At 29.7% G+C, this 20,119-nt stretch overlaps 1 protein-coding gene across 1 annotated transcript; it reads left to right on the top strand.

Annotated features, from left to right (window-relative positions):
* The first annotated feature begins 463 nt into the window (after window positions 1–463).
* On the top strand, window positions 464–19,092 carry LOC129960440 (zinc finger protein Xfin-like). Its single transcript, XM_056073874.1, has 3 exons — window positions 464–577; window positions 3,010–3,168; window positions 17,664–19,092. The coding sequence occupies exons 2-3, from the start codon at window positions 3,063–3,065 to the stop codon at window positions 18,437–18,439; spliced, it is 882 nt and encodes a 293-aa protein (XP_055929849.1). The 5' UTR covers window positions 464–577; window positions 3,010–3,062; the 3' UTR covers window positions 18,440–19,092.
* Window positions 19,093–20,119: the final 1,027 nt, after the last annotated feature.

The following is a 20,119-nucleotide window of genomic DNA, read 5'->3' as shown; positions in this document are numbered from 1 at the left end:
ATAAAAAAATTAAAATACTTTCCAATGAATAGAGCGAAATTACAAGAAATAAAATTAAAACATCGAATTTGTATTCCGAATAAAGCCTCAGTTAGCTTCCATTAAGAATTTAAATGAAACTTGTAAGTTCATTCCATTACTTTGTGAAAACTTTAAATTTCATTTAACAAACCAATAGAAGATATAATTTAATTCTGAGTTAACATATTAGTTTCTTGCCATTTAATTAATTATAAATAGAAGGCGCCTGTGGAAAATTCAGCTTTTCCAAGCTCTCAGCCACAGTCAACATTAATTTCTAGTCAAAAATTAGACAAAAAAGGTTTTTCGTAAGAAACCATACATCTATTCCCCCCATTTCCATCACTACCGGAATAAAACCCGTCCTTCAGTGCTACTTCCCACCATCGCTTCTGATGCTTCCTCCCTTTGAACTTCTAGTGGGGGTTCAAGCGTCCTCCGATTAACGAGTCTCCTCTATTTATAATCAGATTCGGCTTGTGCTGGGAAGCAGTCATCTGTCATTTGGAGTTGTTTTGGAAATTGTTAAGAGAGTTGTTTTACTTCTTTTCACAAAGTAAATTCTGTTTTTGTATTACATAATTTTGTTTTTGGTATTGCATTTAATTACTACGCCGATAAGTAAATTTCAGTACTTTGTGATTTGTTTTGCTTAAAGTAATTGCTACTAGCAGATAGACCTATACTAAATTTTTTTGCTTTAGAAAATTGTATCTTATATATGTTTATAGAAAAGACAGAAAAAGGGTTAAGTTATTAAAAAAAGCAGTTTTAGAAAAAAAAATAGTTTAAAAGTTAGTTATGAACATCTCTTCTTTTACAGTCTTTATAATAATGAATTTGAATATGCGTGTCTCCCCCCTCCCTCTTCTTTTTTTTTGTAATTTCGAATCTTAATTGTTATGTTAATACTACACCTCTGTCAAATAATAAAATATATAATTTAATGTAATTTTTAAAAATTAAACTCATAGTTTTGCTGAAATTTTCCTCCTTAATTTTAATGTTTGTTAAAATTAAATTTTAAATTGTTTTTTTATATGAATTAATGAATATTATGTTGTTCCAAAGTGTTTCACTAAAAAAGGCTTCTTTAAAAATTAATTTCTGACGTGGATATGCTCATTTGACTAAAGTTCTTAAATATTGTACTGTATTTGTATTAATTTCGCAAGATTTGCTGTAATATAAAAATTTGTCTTCATTTCATCACTAATAAAGTCTTTTATAATAAAGTTAGAATATTTATTAAATTAAAAAGCTATAAATATACTATTAGGGTTAATTTGAATGTTCTAAATGCAAGTTTGTTGGTGAATCAATTTTTTTAGATCTTTAATCTTTGACTTTTTAAAATATTGTTTAGAATTTGAAACTGAAATTAAAAATTACTTTGATTACTGAATTGCATTTTTTAAATACATCTCTATCCCATATTCTCAGTGAGTGTAAGTGTGTTTTTATGGCCCTTAGTTCTTTCTAGAGCTTCACTTTTCTATGATGTATTTAATCTTTAAAAAAAAACAATATTATTAAAAAATTTAACTAATTAAATATGATTTGTACTACATGTTTTAAAATTTTATTATTAAAATTATTGTATTCAAAATATTTTATTCTAAGAGTATTTATTAAGATATATTAAAAATGTCAAAATTTTTTTACTCGCTGATTTTTATTCTGTGTATTAAAACTGTTAAATATTGGTAAGGCATTTTTTCTGTTTCTCTTTTGAAAATTGTATTTTATTGAAAAAAAGTGTAGAACTATTTTTTTATTTTATTTAAAGTTGTTTGAAAAATTGAATTTTTACTATGGGCTTGTAAGCTTCAAATTAGTTAAGTTTCCTTATCTTAAATATAGTGAATAGTTGTCTGACAATTTTAGTTTTTCAGAAATTTAACTTGGAATCTAGAATGCTGACATAATTGAATGAAATACTTATAACAGAAATATTTAATTACTTTTTATGAATCAAAATATTAACATATATACATCAAAATATCATTATATATTTTGTTGAAAAATTCATAAGAATTGCGAGATTTCGTATATTAATTGTATGTCTGTGATTAATCACTAAAAAATTGCCGTAGATATCATTTTTAAAGCAACTAGTGTTTAATAACTAAAATTGTGTGTTAAATCTGCTGGCTGTTTTTCTCAGTGAGATGCAATGAAGCCTAAGTTTGCTAGTGATATGTAATGTATGTAAAAAGTTGTAAAATATTCAAATTTCCATTAACATTCAGAGAGGTACTAACAACACTGTGTTAAATTTCAATGGTGTTTTTAATTATATTCCTATAAGTATATACAAATATTTCCAAGGTGTACCAGGTAAATATTGTAAACCTTCTGCTTCTTGAGTTTAGATAGTTATTATATTTTATGACAGATGCTAAAAATTGCTTGATATGATTATCTGTTAATATAAAGTTACTCTGTACACAAGGAAGATTAGTTTTTTCTTGCTCTTTAATTAAATCAAAACTTCTTCATAATAGAATTTTTGTAAATAATATAAATATTTTCTTGGTGAATTTTGTTTGTGTTGACTGGTTATAACTTTTTAAAAATTTATTTTAAATAACTAGCATAATGTGTTGTTTCCCATACATGAATTAATTGGAAAGCTTTAGGATACATGATGTTTCATATATTTATTTTTCAGTTGATGGCAAAATGAACAATTTTATTGTTTCTTCAAGACTGATATTTCTGAAGTTTACTTTTTATTAAAAAAATATTATTGTTAAATAATTGCTTTTTTAACAATGAAAAAAATGTAGTCATTCACAAAATTGATTAAAATGGGAGTTCTAAAGTATTAAAACTGTTGATAAGAATAATCTCATTATTTAATATTACTTTTTTTAAAGGTTATTTCATGAATTTTTGCAATTTCAAATTGAGTTTTTTTTATCTGAAATTTTAAAACATACTTATGTTTTTACTGTAATATTGTGTTTCAAATTTCTGTTTCAGAGTATGCTAAAAATAGCCTAATACATCTTTTCTCGTTCTGTGCAGAAGTTTTAATGATGTCTTCAACTGAACAATTGGGGAGAAGTAGAAGAAGGATAAAAAAAAAAGAATGCCCATGTTGCATATCAACATCAAAATTCAAGAAGACATATTCTAAAGGTGATATTAAGAGACAATTGGGTCTATCACTTTTTCCCTACAAATATTTAATTAATGTTTCCTTGATTTCTCTGTTTACAATTTCATCTTGTGCTTAATTTTTTTTTTACTGTTTTCATTATGAATATCTTGTTTTTTAGTGTTTAATTGTAAGGAAAGTATTATTATGCAGATTCAACCAATTTTGTACTTGAAAAGCATTTATGTGAGAAGTGATAATTTTTTTTTTTCTAATTTAAAAAGGGTTAATTTTTCCCCCTCTTGAATTGATCAATAACTTCATAGTAAATATCCCCCCCCCAGTAAAAATATCTGAAACTAAGTCAATCTGTTATAAATAAGCAGGTTTAAAGTTAGCTGATTTTCAAGTATTTTGAAATACTTTTAATGTAGTTTTAATCATTTAGAAATAGATTATGTACTTTAAAAAATATTTTAACTGGAAATTTCCTCTAAGCTGAAGCTTATTTTATTGTCTTAACTGAGTTCAGCTCATGTTATAGTTTATAAGGATAAATATGTCTACTACCTTCTTTCATATTAGCATAAACAAATCAGCTTCCATTTTCAAATATCATGACTTAAAACTAGAGAAATTTGTATGAAATCAATGCAAGCAAAATTAGTCTGTAAAATGCATGCAATTGTAAATACAGGTTAAAAGTATCTATATTTAAACAAGCAAGTTGTAGTGTTCAAGGGTTTTATCTTTTGTCATAAAAATTCATATTTTTCTATAAATGATGCTTCAATGAAGTGAGTGTAATATATATATATATATATATATATATATATATATATATATATATATATATATATATATATATATATATATATATATATATATATATATATAATGTAAAACATATTTTAAAACAGTTTTGTGATCGAAGAGAGAGAAGACACTTCGAAATTTTAAACTTTGCTTTTATTCCATCCCGGGAGGCATATTTTATGTACAAGAAGCGCAGACAAAACTGCCGTCCATTTGCAAGTGATACAAGAACAGAAGAAGACTGAAATATTTATCCCCAATGATTGTATACAATGACATTCTGATAGGGATTCTTGTACATGTTTTGGGGTCTTTTTAAAATCTAGGTATCTTTCAAAAAGAATTTGTTTCACTTGACAATTTTTTATCCCTTTACTCAGAGTGTGGGAACCACTGATTTAAACATTTTTACAGAGCTTCTGTAGCTTTAATTAAATAAAAAGGATGGAATTGGATCAGGAAATAAGAGAACATTTTAGAATGAAGTTATTATGGGCTAAATTAAGATAAAACTTTGGGAATTAATGAGGGTTTAATTTAAATTATTACATTATTAGTAATAAAATTTTCCCCTCACCGCAAGGCGTGAAACTGCTTCGACACAGCCATATCTTACAGTGCTGTCTAATTAAGAAATTTAAATGCATGTTAAAAGTGATACCTAAGTTTCCCTGACCTTTTCATTGCTATAAGTATCCATTTTAATTAGAAAATTAAGTTTAAGTATAAACATATATTTGTGAAAATATTAGATAAATTTAAAGATTCAACAACATGAAAATAATAATTTTAAAATGTTCAATATAAAAATGATCTTCTGCAGAAACTCGACTGATTGTCTTTATTTGGTGAGGAATGTCTGCAAAGAATACTTGCATACAGTGTCCTTTAATAGTAGAAGGCTCAGGATTTATGTGAGAGAAGGGGAAAAAATAGGAAATAAAAGGATTTTGTTTTAATTTTTAAATTATTATTCATAATTTACTTTTAATTTTTCTGGTGGGTAGGAGGTTCTTATTTTTGACACATGGACAATATCAGTAGCTTTGTTTGTTAATGCATTTGGTTTAGTTATTTCATAATTTACATCTGTAATTTTAGTTACTATTTCATATGGATCTGAAAATACTGCAGATAATTTTCTATGATTTGGATAGTTAAATTCCTCATACATTACAATGTCACCTTGTTTAACTGCAGAAACTATGAATCTAGCATCATATCTTATTTTATTTTTATTATGATATTTTGTAGTAGTATTTTTAGCTAATTTTCTAGCTTCTTCTACTAGAGGATAGAATTTATTTTGAGTTAAGGAAATAGGATAAGGTTAAAGTGCCAAATAACAAATATGAAGGAGGAAATTTTGTAACAGAATAAGGTGTTGGATTATATTCATTGATTATTTGTTCTAAAAGTCTAGTCCAGGGAATTTTAGTAGAAGAATTTACCTTAAACTTTAATTTAATTACTGTTCACTGGTTAGCTTTTTCACATTTCTGATTAGTTTGTAGATGACGTGAAAAGGTTATCAGATGCTTGACACTGTAATTTCTGAGGAAATACTTGAACTTAAATAAGGTAAAAGCACCATTTCTATCAGTTAATAATTTGGAAGTACCTGAATTTGGAAAACTTGCTTTAATAGATTAATATAAATTTCAGAATTTTCATTTTTGGAAGGAAAAGCCCAAACATATCTAATTGCATGATCAATTACTATATGAAGAAATTTTTTAGTTTAATTTTAATAATTAAATCCACCAACAGTATCAACAGAAAGACATTCAAAGGACGATCTGTGAGAGGCACAGCCTGTAAATGTCCAAATTTTTTTCTTTTCTTTTTCTTTTTGATGAATGCCTGCTTTTTCTTTGCCTTATGCCTGCTGAATCTTTTTTGATGTAACAAACATCACAATGTTTGACAAAAAGTGCAATATCTTGAGTAATATGGGGCCAATAATATTGAGGAGTAATTAAATTTATCATTTTTTTGAGTGCCTGGATGCCCAAAGTGTTCATGAGCATTTTGTGAAACTTTTCTTCTAAGTGAAAAAAGTATAACTATTTTTAATAAAATTTTCTTTTTAATTACATGTACATCAGTAATATTTTTATATTTAGTATTATTCAAATTGTCTAAATTTTGATAGTGTTTTATCTTATTGAATTCCAATAAATGTACAGAATGCTGGAGATATTGAGCATTAGGGTGCCTTAAGCCAAACTAGAACAGCATGATCAGTATGAATTATGAATTTTTTCTAATGTAAATAGTAATAAAATTTATCAAAAGCATCTACTATTGCTAAATATTCCAACTCAGTTATGCAATAATTTTTTGTAAGGGCGTAAAGTTCTTAAATGTTAAGATACAAGATGTAATTTACCAGGCTGTTTCAGAGCAGCTCCAATTGCTACTTGAGATGCATAAAAAAAAAAAAAAAAAAAAAAAAAAAAATGAAGAGGTAAATTAGGGTTATATAGTTGTAACACTGGTTTAGTTATAAATTTACTTTTTAATATTTAAAAAGCTTTTTGACAGTCTTCCTTTTCTACAGATCTGACGATTGCCATGGTGTATCTTTTTTAAGATGATTACTTAAGGTCTCTCTAATTTTAGCATAAGAATTAATAAAGTTATTATAAACATTTACAGAACTAAGAAAACCTTGAATTTGCTTAACACTTTTTGGAGGTTGTATTTTTTTATGTATATATATTCAATATTATGATTATCAAGAGAAATGCACCCTTCTTTGACTTCATACCATAAGAAATTAATTTTATCTTGAGAAAATACACATTTGGAAAATTTTAACTTAATGTTTTCTTTATCAAACATTTGAAAAATCTGTTTTAAATTATCATGGTGTTTCTCTTATGAGTGAGAGAAAACTACTATGTTGTCAAAATAGTGACATACAAAAGTTGAAAATTTTTATTTATTTAAAATTCTTTGAATAGTTCTATTGAATATGGCAGCTGCATTTTTAAAGCCAAAAGGTAAGACTTGAAATTCATATCAACCTTCAGTAGTTACAAATGCCAATTTATGTTTATCTTGTTCATGCAAGGGTATGTACCAGTATCCACATGCCAGATCCAAAGTTGAGAAAACTTTAGCAATACTTAATTTATCTAATAAAGTATCTATTCTAGGTGAGGCTCTGCCTCAAATTTATAAAAGGAATTAATTTTACGATAATCAGTACAAAGTCGACTTTTTCTATTTTCATTTCTTTTATATTTTAAAGTTAAGGGGAGGAAAAATTACTAGTAGATTCCTTTATTAAACCTGCAGCTAACAATTTTTTTATTTGCTTAGTTATTTCTATTTCATTAGTAGCAGAGATTCTATAAGCCCTTTGTGAAACTAGAAAATCGGATGTTAAATTCTTGGGGGTTAAATCCTTATTCTACCAACATTATATTTATCTTTTATAAATACATGAGAACATTCTGACACAAGAGGTAACACAGATTCAGATAGTTTGTTTAGAATCAGATGGCAAAAAATTTCCTCTGAGGTATTCACTATCTTGACCTTATTATCATCAGTGCTGTTATTTTCAACAATATACAAAAACATGTAATTATTGTTGGTATGCAAGTTTGTAATAATTTTTTTTATTTTGAAATATTTTATTTTTGTCACAATCTGTAACTAATTTATGTAAACTACAATCTGGGAGCCCTAAGATTATATATGGTAAAGGATTGTCCATGATATATCATTTGATTTGACCAATTTTTAAATTAATGTCACAAATTTGGGTTATTTGGAACCTTCCATAAGATTGTTTGACTCTGATTGGGTTTACATTTTCTCTTGTTAATTTTTTTTTCACAATATCTGCAGATATATAAGAAAGAGTGGATACTGTGTCAATAACAATATTTATATAGGTATAAAGGTTAAATACATTGTGCAAGTTGGCTAGACTTCGTAAAGATGAGATGTGTCCAAGCACTGTGCAATGAAGAGTTTAGTCTCATTTTAGGATTCTGAGAACAGCCAAAAGGGACTTCTGTGCACGGGGAAGTAAAATTAGCGGTTGTTGGAATATTAATCACAAATTGAGGTTGTCTAAAACTTGTGCCCAATGATAGGTATTTGGAATACCTTTATGAATACAAATTCTTTAGGGAGAAGGTGGTAATCCCTGTTGAAAATGAAAATTATGATTTTGGTTATTGAAATTATTTCGACGTGGCTTTACTTAATTTTGATAGTTTTGTCCAAAATTATTTTGAGCTCAAGGTACAAAGGAATTTTGAAATTTATAATTAAAGTTAAGATGCTGGCTGTCTTGCTCTGAATCGAGTTTCATTACTCCTGACTGGGTTTGATTCTGAAGGTTCTTCCATTTTAAAAGTTTAGGTGTTACTGTAAGCCATTCGTAGGAGTAGAAGGAGATTTTATGCTTACCAGTTGCTTTAAGTAAACTGGCAGTGAGACCTTCCAGAACGAGATGTGGATTAAGGCCCAACTGTCTACCACAGTTTAATTTTTTTATAAAAATAATCAACTAACTTATCATTTTTTGAGTCAAAAGTTGCTAAAAGTCAGAAAAATTAGCAATTTATTCAGCCGAATATTGTTTAGTTAATACACAGCACAGATCACCAACATTATCAATATTTAAGCAACAATTTATATAATGAGTTAAAGCTGACCCTTTAAGAAATTTGGTAATATTTTTAATTTTAAACAAGTCAGTTTTGTTTTTCTCTCTACAAATTTTATTGAAAAATTACAACCATAACTCCATTTTCATCCCATTTTCGGGATCAAAAATGAATATGTTCTTGGGCTATTTTTTCATTTTCTTCTTTATCATTATGAATTTTATTTTATGAAATTACACCCTGAGGGTTAGACACATTTGTTTCATCTGGGTCAGTTCATTTTTCCAGATCTTAAAATCATTAAGGTAAATTTCAAATAAAGCGCATAAATTTGGGCATAAAACTTTAAAAATGGATTTGATAAAAGACTTCAATATTTCAAATAATACTATAAAAAGGTAATTTGCAATAGTACTAAAATTTAAATATGCAATTCAAAATAAAATAAAAATAAACAATATAAATCTTGAATTTATGCTGGGAATAATAATATTAATGGATACACTTATTTTCTTTCAATTGTTGAATCGGGAACTTCTACTGGTATTTTTTTCCAACAATATTTACTTCTAGATGAATCACAGGAAGGTAAAATTTTGAATACTGGAATGTAGAGCCACACTTTTAAACTTGAAGAAAAATTATTATTGTGGTGATTATGGAACACAAAAATGACACCTCTGAAATCTGGATGGGTCATTTGACACAAGCAAGGAGCTTGAAGATACGATAATAAGGAGACACAGAGCAGGAATATAGGAAGAGCTCTTCGCTATGCGAAAGGTATACCAATGGTGTCAAAGAACTTCAACGTCGTGGCCGGATCCAACGAAAAAGCGGCGCGAAGGGAAACAGTGTGGCCGGTGAGCCGCAACGCAACATCGAATTACTTCTCCTCCCAGGGATTTAATTTTAATTCTTTAATAATTTGAGTTTTTAAGCTTAGAAAATCAATTCTGTCGACTCTTTATAGTGCAGACACATAATCTTTGAGTAGTTTCTTGGCCGAAGAGAGAGAAGACGAAATTTTAAACTTCACTTTTATTCCATCCCGTGAAGCATAATTTCTGTACAAGAAGCGCGGACAAAATTGCCGTCCGTTCACAAATGATACAAGAACAGAAGAAAACTGAAATATTTATCCCCAATGATTATATACATTGAGATTCTGATAGGGATTTCCGTACACGCGTCGATTTAAGATAGGGAAATCTAGGTATCTTTTAAAAGAATTCGCTTGGCTGACAGTTTTTTATCCTTCACTCGGAGCGTGTGAATTGCTAATTTAAGCATTTTTACAAAGCTTCTGTTGCATTAATTAAATGAAAAAGGGGGAATTGGATCAGGAAATAAGAGAACATTTTAGAATTAAAAAATATGGGCTAAATTGAGGTAAAAATTAAGAAATTAATTAAGTTTAAATTAGATTTTAAAATATCATTATATATATATGCATAAACTTGTAGATGTGTGACTGAAAAGAAGAAATTTTTGTACTAGGAAAGTAGTGATAAATTTGTCTTCTTACATCACGATACAAGAATAAAAGTGACTGAAATTATTCCTTTCAGTGATTTTGCTATTAGATTCTGATAAGGATTTCTTCCCTAGGTGTCAATTTATGCTAGTGAATCTCGGGTATTTTTAAAAGAATGTGTAACCCTTCGCTCAGAGTGTGAGAAAGGCTTAAGTTATCCATTTTCCATAGCGTTTGTTAAAAATAATTAAATAAAGAGTGGGAATTATATTGGTAATTAAGAAAATATATTAGAATGAAGTTAATATGGAATAAATTAAGAAATTAACGAAGATTCATTTTATGTCAAAAAATATTACATTGTGTGTGTGTGTGTGTTTTGATATCTTAATCTAACTGCTAGTCTCGGCAGGTTCTCAAGCTCTGAGTGAAAGGATAAAAATCCTTAATGCTTGCCACATTCTTTTAAAGATTTCTAAGAATTTTAATCAGCATGCAGCAAAGAAATCCCTATCAAAATCTCATAGTAAAACCACTAAGTGGAAAACTTTTGGTCTCTTTTGAACTTATATTACGATGTAAACGGACGTCAGTTTTATCATTGCTTCTCTCTTATTTTTAAAATGCCTCCCGTGATAAAATGAAGTGAAGTTAAAATTTCGGAAGTTTCATCTTCTATTCGATTACGCAATTGCTGAAGTAAATTTGACATATATATAATTTTTATCTTAAATTATTTTTGCCTAGTGATACATTCCTTAATACGTACGCATAATTGGCCGGTATTTATTCTAAAATTTTCCCTTATTTCCTTATCCAATTCTTACTTTTTTTATTTAATCATTGTTTCTAACATGCAATATTTTAAAAAAAAATTATTGTAATTCTCATGTTGCAAGCGAAAGGATAAAAAATCCCTAATGTCCACTACAGTCCTTCCAATGCTCTTCTGTGACTTTGCTCATGTGCCCCTGTGTGAACAGACTTGTTCCCCTGTTTATTTCCTGTGTATCAATTGTGGTCTCCTGTAGATAAAATGAATTGAATTTCCATTTGTTTTCTTGTCGGCCACTCATCTGCAAACTTAAGTTACATCTATGTATACATATACAATATTATATAGTATTAATAAATATATTTAATTTTAACCTCACAAAATATCTTGTTTCAAAAGGATCAGTACAGAAGAATATCATATTTTATTTTGCTTCAATATTTCATTATTTTTCAAACTAATAATAGCTTTTATTACTTTGTTTATTTAAACGAATAAATATATTTATTTAAAATAATAAAATTGTAACATCTTATTTTTGAAAACTTTTATTTTCTCCACTCCCTCGGAGAAGGCTTATTTGGAAAAAAAAATCCTAAATAAATATTTCAGCAACATTTTTAATTTTATTTTACTAATTTTGAGGTTGTCGGTTAGAATGCTTTCTTTTCTTAAAATTGTGGTAAATGAGAATGTCGAGATGTTACTTTAAAAGAATTATATATTAGTATGTAAAATAGTTACGTCTAAATTTTGGAATAAAATAATTTTCATGTAAATTTGGCTATACCATGTATATAAAATATATACAGGGTGGTTATAATTAAACTTTCCCTATAAACATCATCATACAACGCAAACGGGTGAACGGATTGCAACGAAATTTGGTATATAGAATATACAGGAGATGCGCTTACGGAATTTCGGGAGAAAAAAATAGTTCCAAAATGTTCACCAGAGGGCGCCTTTTACGGAAAAACATTAATTTTAACACAATAGAAGACCAAAACGGAATACAAAAACAGTATTAACATTTAGTTTAGTTTCTAGTCGCCTTATCATCGAACCGCATGAAGTAAAGGCAAGGAAAAAATAACAGTACGCTGCTTGTGGGGAAAAAAAAAACAGTTCAGTTTACAGAAACAAGAACAAATTAGGATGAAATTCGATAGGAGTTGTTAATCGTGTCCAGGATGACGTAAGAAAAGGTGCTCCATATGACAACCCTCATTCACCTGCAAAATTTCAAGTCGATGGATAGATTGTTCAACAGATCGTAACTGATCAACACGTCCTAAAATACAAAGGCTCCAGACGGCTGGAATGAGTCATCCAAAGAAGTCTGTCGATCACAACAGCCAAACGGGGAAAGTGATGTAGTTTCATACTTTCTCTATAGTAAACACATCGTTTGGCTGTTATAAAATACTGATTCAATTAAATATAAAGCATATTTATCTTTATTCTATTTCTTAAAATTCAAATCGGATTTTTAAAATCTTATTCTAGCAATTATATTATGAAATATCTGTAAAATGCATCATTTGAAAGTAGTTATAAGACTTTAATTTAAGAGTATACTTGCGAATTAATATATATTATTTCTCCCTTTTAAAAAAATAAGCATGCATTATCATTTAACAGTTTTATTAAAAAGTATTTTTGCAAGAGATATGTAAGCTCTCACCAGAAGAAAAACTCAAATTAAAGGATATTCTGGAGTGCAATATCTATATAACATCTCTCATAAATCTTAAAAGAAATTGCCATGAATAAGAAAGTTTACAGCACTTTATTTAAAAACATTTTCACATGAAGTATACAAGCTCTCACAAAAAGAAAAAAATTCTAATCAAAAGATGTTGTGGAGTGCAATATCTATAAAATTTCTCTTAAATCTGAAATAGTCGTAAATAAGACGGTTCAAACTATTTCATTTAAAAACATTTTTAAATAAAGTATGCGAGCTTTGTCAAGATGCAAAACTTATGCAAAGATATTCTGGAAATGCAATTATTACGTTTTGTTATAAATTTTATAGAAAATATCATGAAGACAATGTAAGTCAATTTATTTAAAAAGATTTTTACATGATAAAGCAAATCAATGCTTTCTAAATTTTTGAATTAACTTTAACTGTGTCAATAAAATTATTTTATGCAAAGTAAGTTAAAAATGTACATACAGAAAGGACATAGCAAACATATGTTATATTACAAGATGCACAAAAAAAATCACTAATTAACTTTATTATATATACTTTACAACAAACTACACAAAAATAAATTATCAGAATAAACAACTTTCTTCATGAAAATATTTCATATTTCTTTTAACATCTTCCTCTTTAAATTGCAGTTCACAGACCTGGGAATTTAAAACCGGAAATTTAACAATGGGCACTTTTGGACCGTTATTATAATTTCCTTTGCAGTTGAAGACTGAACAGATGCTTAGACTGCAGTTGAAGACATTATCTTATTGAAAAAAATACCTATTTATGAAAAACAAATGCGATATCTAATACATAGTTTACTGAAAGAAATACAGAAAATGAGAAGCTATTACCAACGGTTTGAAGGCAGTCTAAGCATCTGTTAGCTCGCAATCAGCTACTATTCGTCAGACTTCTTCCTATGACTCATCCGCTCGCATTTCAGTTAGAGCTGAGGCTTTGTACTTTAGGAGGTGTTGAACTGATCAGTTGTGATGCTTCTAGCATAAAACATTATGGAGTTCTTTAAGTCATTGAACGTCGCAACAAGATACCGTCATCATTACAGCTGGAAACAACGACATAGAACATGACAACGGTTGCAAACGTTTCTTACCCTAACCTGTTTTCCATAAAGCTTCCTCTTCTTCGCAAGCATGCAAATCCCGATATTTTTTCTTTGAATCGACAGCTTTTCCCGGGTTTACATTTTATCTATACTACTATTATAAATGTGAAAGTTTGGATGGATGTTTGTTAGTCAATCACGACTGAACGGAATTGGATGAAATTTAGTACAGAGATAGATTATAGTCTGGAATAGGACATAGGCTACTATTTGTTCCGGTTAATTGAGTAGTTAATTTTTTAATAATTAAAAACTAACTTTCCCGCAAAAAATCTGAGGCCAAATCCCACCAAAAATGAGTAAGGCTTCAGTTTTTTTCCCACACTAATGAGGTTAGGCTTAATATATTTTCGACCGATTGTTTCAAAGGATTCTGTTTATTTTCTTGGTATTTAATGCATTTGAAATTAAACATTGTTAATTAATCGATCTTTAGGATTCATTCTGAAGTACTTTTAAATTAAAACAGATTAAAGGAAATTAAAAATTTCTAATCTGCATTGTGCTACCCGAACTGGCGTTGAAAATTCACGCATGCGCAGTGTATTCTGATTGTTGACAACTGTGTTTTCATTTTAATTAAAAGTTAAAAAAATTATGTGTATTATACTGTTGTAGCTATCTCAATCGATAAATAAAATAGACTTGACTTGATTTTAAAGAAATACGGACTCGCTGTTTTGTTTTATTTCAGGTTACAATGTAAATCAATTGTTTTTAGATTAGTTGTGTGTTTTTGTAACTAAATTGTATTTATGTTAATTATATATTTTTCGCCTATGCTTATAGTTTTAAGTGCATCGGTTTTTAGGTTAGTTTTAATTTTTTAAATTTGTTATTATTTGATAGTTTTTCGAAATGCCCAGAAAACGCAAATCTTAATCTTTCGAAAAGGAGTAATAAAGCTCGGGCTATGAAAGTAGCTAGAAGACCTGTTTGCAATTTTAGTGAGCACTTGCGGGCTTCAAACCCCCTCCAGCTGTGGGATAAATACAAGGACGCTTTATCAAAAGATATCGTGCATAGGCTGGATGGCACTCACAATAACTTAATTATTAACGAAGCTTTGGTATTGATTGAGGATAAAATGATTTCTATATCTGAAAAATGCCTCGCTGATTTCGGCCTACCCCCACCGTAGCGAATTATCAAGCGAAGTTGTGAAAGAGCTAAACTACGACATCGCGGTTTTAGAAACGCAGGTCAATGAAATGATAGCACGATTACTTTCCGAGCAGCGTCAAATCTACGAAACGATTCTGAACCGAGTAAATAATGGAGAGGAGGGATTATTCTTTCTTGACGCACCAGAGAGTACGGGTAAGACGTTTGTGCTGAATCTCCTGCCAGCCCAACTCCGCAAGGACCGCAACATAGCTCTGGCTGTAATTTCCTCGGGCATTGCTGCAACTTTGCTTAACAGTGGCCATATTGAACATTCCGTTTTCAAATTGCAGCTTAATCTTGCAAGCGAACATACCCCAACATGCAACATCACCAAAATCAACGACCGGGAAGTCTTTTTGCATCAGTAAAAGTTAATAGTATGAGACGAGTGCACAGTGTCGCACAAGCATGCATTAGAGGCGTTAAACCGCAGCCTGCAGGACATCCTCGGCAATCAGGTGGTGATGGGTGGCTTTGCCGTTTTGCTCGCAGGCGATTTTAGACACACTGCCGATCAGACCGTCAGTTCTCATACATACACATTAAAATTTCCACGCGAACGAAGTCGCGGGCAAAAGCTATTTACTCATAATTCTTATTCTGGATTGTTATTATTTTTTCTTAATTCCGTTTTGACCGTTTATTGTGTTAAATGTAATGTTTTTCCAGAAAAGGTGCCCTCTGGTGGGCATTTTGGAACTAATTTTTTTCCCCCAAAATTCTGTGAGCGCATTTCGTGTATAGTCTATTTACCACATTTCGATACAATCCGTTCATCCGTTTGCGTTGTAGGATACAGTTTATACGGGAAGTTTAATTGTAATGCCCCTGTATATCATAACAGTGCTCTCTCAATGATTCTTAAACACACACTTTTTAATAATTCTATTTGCCTACTAAATTCTTTACAATAGGGTTATTAAATAGCTGATAAGTAAATTATTCCATCTCACTAATGCTCTGCATAATGATGGTGCTGTGTGACATCTATGATTAAAACTGTAACAAAGATGGAATGCTCCCCCCCCCCATTCTCCAAAAAATATATGCATTAATAGTGGGCAACAAGAAAAAAAATTTGACCATGGTGCTTCTTCATAATAGGGTACTTCTTCCTCTATTATAGTATATGTACTCAATTATCTGAATTAAAAAAAAATTACTAAAATAATGCCATGATGATGATTGATCGGTTAATTCCCTTTCAAAATCAATTCACCTTGTGTAAATTTGGTAAATCAGTTTGGCTTTATAAAAAAACAGTAATTTTAAATTTAATATTCTGATTGCAAAATGAATATTTGGATTCCTACAGATGTGGACGTCTTAGAATTAACGTTTTGTTATTTTGCAAACTTTTCTTTTTGTGCTGTTGCACAATGTGTGTTTTTGAAACATTCTTTTAAATTCTTATTCATTCTACATTTTATTGTTATTAAAATTTTTGACCATCTACCAGTATTCGATAACTTAATATCATCTGCTTTCTACTATTTGTATATATATTTAATAAATTGTCACCCTTAGCTATGATTTTCAAGATAAATGTAGTTTCATAAAGCTCGAACAAATAATTTCTGACTTAAAAGCTTTTGGTGATTTTAAGATGATAATAATTATTTCTCATGATTGAAGTTATATTTATAACTCAAGTATCCTGTGGTTGAATATTTAGTTTTATATAAAAATTTTGTGACATATTAATTGAAATTATTTATAAATCGTTGATTTAATTTGAAATAATTTAGAGAGAAAATTAAAAAAAAAAAACTGCTGCAAGATCAAATTCTGCCATCATGGGTTATAAACCAGTGTCTTACTGATGCCACGCAGCGACAGTTATCAAATAACTACTATATAAACTGTGCTGGAAATTTCTGGACCATTTTCTCAGAAACGCCTGGCTATTGCCCATTAATATTTCATGGAATGAACTCCTTGGAATTATACTTCTTTTATATTTTCTCATAATCTCATGAGTCCAGACTCATGAGATTATGAGAAATCTCATCCCAGACTCAATTTTCCGACGTGTATCTTCTCCTTATGTTATTTTTCTAATGATACTTCAGAATTATTTTTGGTAGTATTTTTTAGTAAAACAAAAAAAATTAGAGTGATCAATTATTAAAATGTAGCATTGCTTTACTAAGAAATGCTGAATTTTATAATTAGAATGAAATAATTAATCTAGTATAGAATAATTTTATGCTAAACTTTTAAGAACATGCACAATCTTATTAATTCTTGGCAAAAAAAAGTATTTCCATACTTTATTATTCGTTTAGTATTTTTTAAAAAGTAAGTTTTCCTTTTAATTAAGAAAATATTTTGCAATCTTTAAATTTAAAAATATAGTTAAACTTCTGCCTTGATTTCTTTTTTTATATTATTTTTACTAATAATATTTGCAGATATTTTTAAAATTGGCGTTTAAGTTAGTTTTGCTCTTTCATAAATAATTGGTACTTTTCTTTCAGTTTTATTATTTCACTCTTTTACTTTCTAAAGTAAATTAAACTTTTCCCCTTTGCATTTTAATTATTCCATACAAATCAATTTTTTTTTGTCTTATTTTGTTCCTAATATCAAATTAATACCTGCCATTGTGCAGAATCTTATTTTTAAAATGTTTTTGCTCCTCTTGCACATACTCATCCTGTGATTTAAAGTAATGCTCATTACGAATGCTGTGTATGTGTTTTCTTAAAAATAAAAATGGATTATTCTACACGGAAACATAATTGTGAAAATGCATGTATTTACTATTTTACTTAAACTCGATGAATTTGCCTTATTGAAATTTTTGTGATGTCTTTTTCAGTTACCTGTACGATCTGCAAAAGGAGTTTTGCCAGTAAGGGGATGTTAAAGGCTCATGAAGCCAAGCACCATTATTTCCGTCACTGTCCTAATTGCCCGAAGACTTTTCGTCGAACACGAACTTTTTTGCGGCATTTACAAAGCCATCTGAATATTCATCCTTATATGTGTAAAATTTGCTTGAATTTCTTTAGTGTAAAGAAATTGTTGCTGGAGCACAAAGAAGTGCATCGAAATGATAAAGGAGACGGCTTGTTTCTCAATGATGGACCTCCATTTGCTTGCAATAAATGTAATGCAATCTTTTCAAGCCTTTATGATAGTACTGTGCATCATAAAAATCATGTGTTCCGCTGTGGTTTTTGCCGCAAAGAAGTTGTTGCTTTTTCAAATAGTTGGGATCTTACATTACATACGCGCCGTGTTCATGCACCTCAACTAGAAAGAGGACTTATTTCTACTGAACCTTTAGTAAGCACTGGTGCTGTGAACTTGCATGAAGACAGCGACAGTGACAGCATGGATGACTTAACGGCTTCTGATAATGAATCGCTTGCTGATACGGATTACAGTTATCAAAAGGAGGCTGCTAAACCAGTGTATACTCTAAAACGTAAAGACAAATTCATTTGTTTTATATGCTATGATTTATATCCATCTTCTGAGCTGTTGAAGGCTCACATGATAGCTCATAAATTTTATCCATGTAACTTATGCCCCAAATTTTTTGCTGATTCTGAGACTGCTGAAAAACATGAGTGTTATATTGCAGACTGAGGAATTATCATAAGTATGTGTGACTCTTAAAAATATCAAGGAATTTAAAGATTCCTAGTTATTATTTTCCCACCATCTAAAAAGTACCGATCTCTAAAGATTATGGTCATAGCTTCAAAAAATGAAACAATACCATTCGCAATTGTGTAATATGGAAACTTTCCCCTCTTTTTTTTTTCTGTATAGATGGGACCAGTTTCGATTTACTTGACAATGGTTGTTTTTCTTTGAGATAGATGCCCGAATCGCAGCTAATGAGCATGCGCTTTGCTGGATGGGTTCTGCAATTCCATTTGTTACGTACTGCTTGTTTTATGAGAAGATAATACGTCAAAACAGGCATGCCAAAAGAGGGAAAGATACAAGACTTGCCTGCCAGTTCCAAAGAATCATCATTGATGTTGGATAAAATTAATACAGGAAAAGATGACGTGTCAAATCTGAAAACGTCAGATTGAATGTCCGACCAATTTCGAACTTTTTAGTTCAAGAACAATAATTAAAAGCTGAATTACATATGTTCTGTGAAAGTAAAATAGCCAAAAAATGTATGTGCCTTATTTGTTAAGGATGAGTTCTATGAAACTAATGGCTGAAAAATCTGCAGAAATATATGCCCAAATACACAGATTGGCGAAAAATGAATAAATAAAAGTACAGTACTGTGCGAATTAATTGGAACAAAATTTTTTTTTCACAAATGTTGTTTATGAACATACACGCACTAAATTTATGTCGATTGCTATCACACTATTAAAAAAAATAACCACACAAGAATAATTTTGGGCTCTTTTCCTTTTATTCTGGCCATCATTGCTTAGCAGCACGCTGTCTTGCTACCGCACACATCACTCGCTTACGATACACTGAAGTGTTTTTCGCTTTGCCGCAAGAGGGCAGCACAAGTGACAGGTCGGAACATACCGCCCGCCTTGACATAATGTTGTCAACACACACACAAGGAAAAACTATGGAATATCACAATTCAATGCACAATGCTGAATAAAAACACACAAATTCAGATTTTAAACACTACACATTCCAAGGTAATAACATTAATCACACAATAAAGAACACTAATATAAGATTACACATCAATAGGTAAAATACAAATTTTTGAAATGGCTCTTTTATAAACTCCAGATTGAGTTTTAACTTTTACAACTCTGACCCTTTTATCTTCACCCAGATAACAATCAATTATTCTATCTAATGCCCATTTTTGAGGGGGTAGATTTTCATCTTTAAGAAGCACTAACTCATTGATTTTTACATTATCTTTTTCTACCTTCCACTTGGACCTCTGTTGCAAATTATTAAGATACTGTATATGCCATTTTCTCCAAAACATTTGAATTAATTTTGTCAGTTTTTTCCAATTGGATAATCGATTATCTTTAACTTCAATTAAATTTGGCTCTACAACAGTATTTAAGGATCTGCCAATTAAGAAATGAGCAGGGGTTAACACGTCATACACATCGGTATCGGACGACAGAGGTGCAAGTGATCTAGAATTTAGAATTCCTTCTATTTGCGTAATAACTGTTAGGAATTCTTCATAGCTCAATTTGGAATTACCTAAAATGCGTTTGAAATGATATTTAAATGCTTCAACTCCACTTTCCCAGTGGCCACCAAAGTTAGGTGCTCTAGGTGGAATGAAGTTCCAATCAATTC

The sequence above is a fragment of the Argiope bruennichi genome, chromosome X2 (genome assembly GCF_947563725.1).
Source record: "Argiope bruennichi chromosome X2, qqArgBrue1.1, whole genome shotgun sequence".
NCBI classification, from domain to species: domain Eukaryota; kingdom Metazoa; phylum Arthropoda; class Arachnida; order Araneae; family Araneidae; genus Argiope; species Argiope bruennichi.
The sequence above is the reverse complement of the archived record's forward strand: the minus strand, read 5'-3'. Positions and strand labels throughout refer to the sequence as shown.

Bases quoted from the DNA above. Each gene is read 5' to 3' on its own strand.
- LOC129960440 (XM_056073874.1), top strand. From the start codon at position 3,063: ATGATGTCTTCAACTGAACAATTGGGGAGAAGTAGAAGAAGGATAAAA. The intron at 3,169-17,663 runs GTGATATTAAGA...TGTCTTTTTCAG, and splicing joins CAAGAAGACATATTCTAAAG to TTACCTGTACGATCTGCAAA.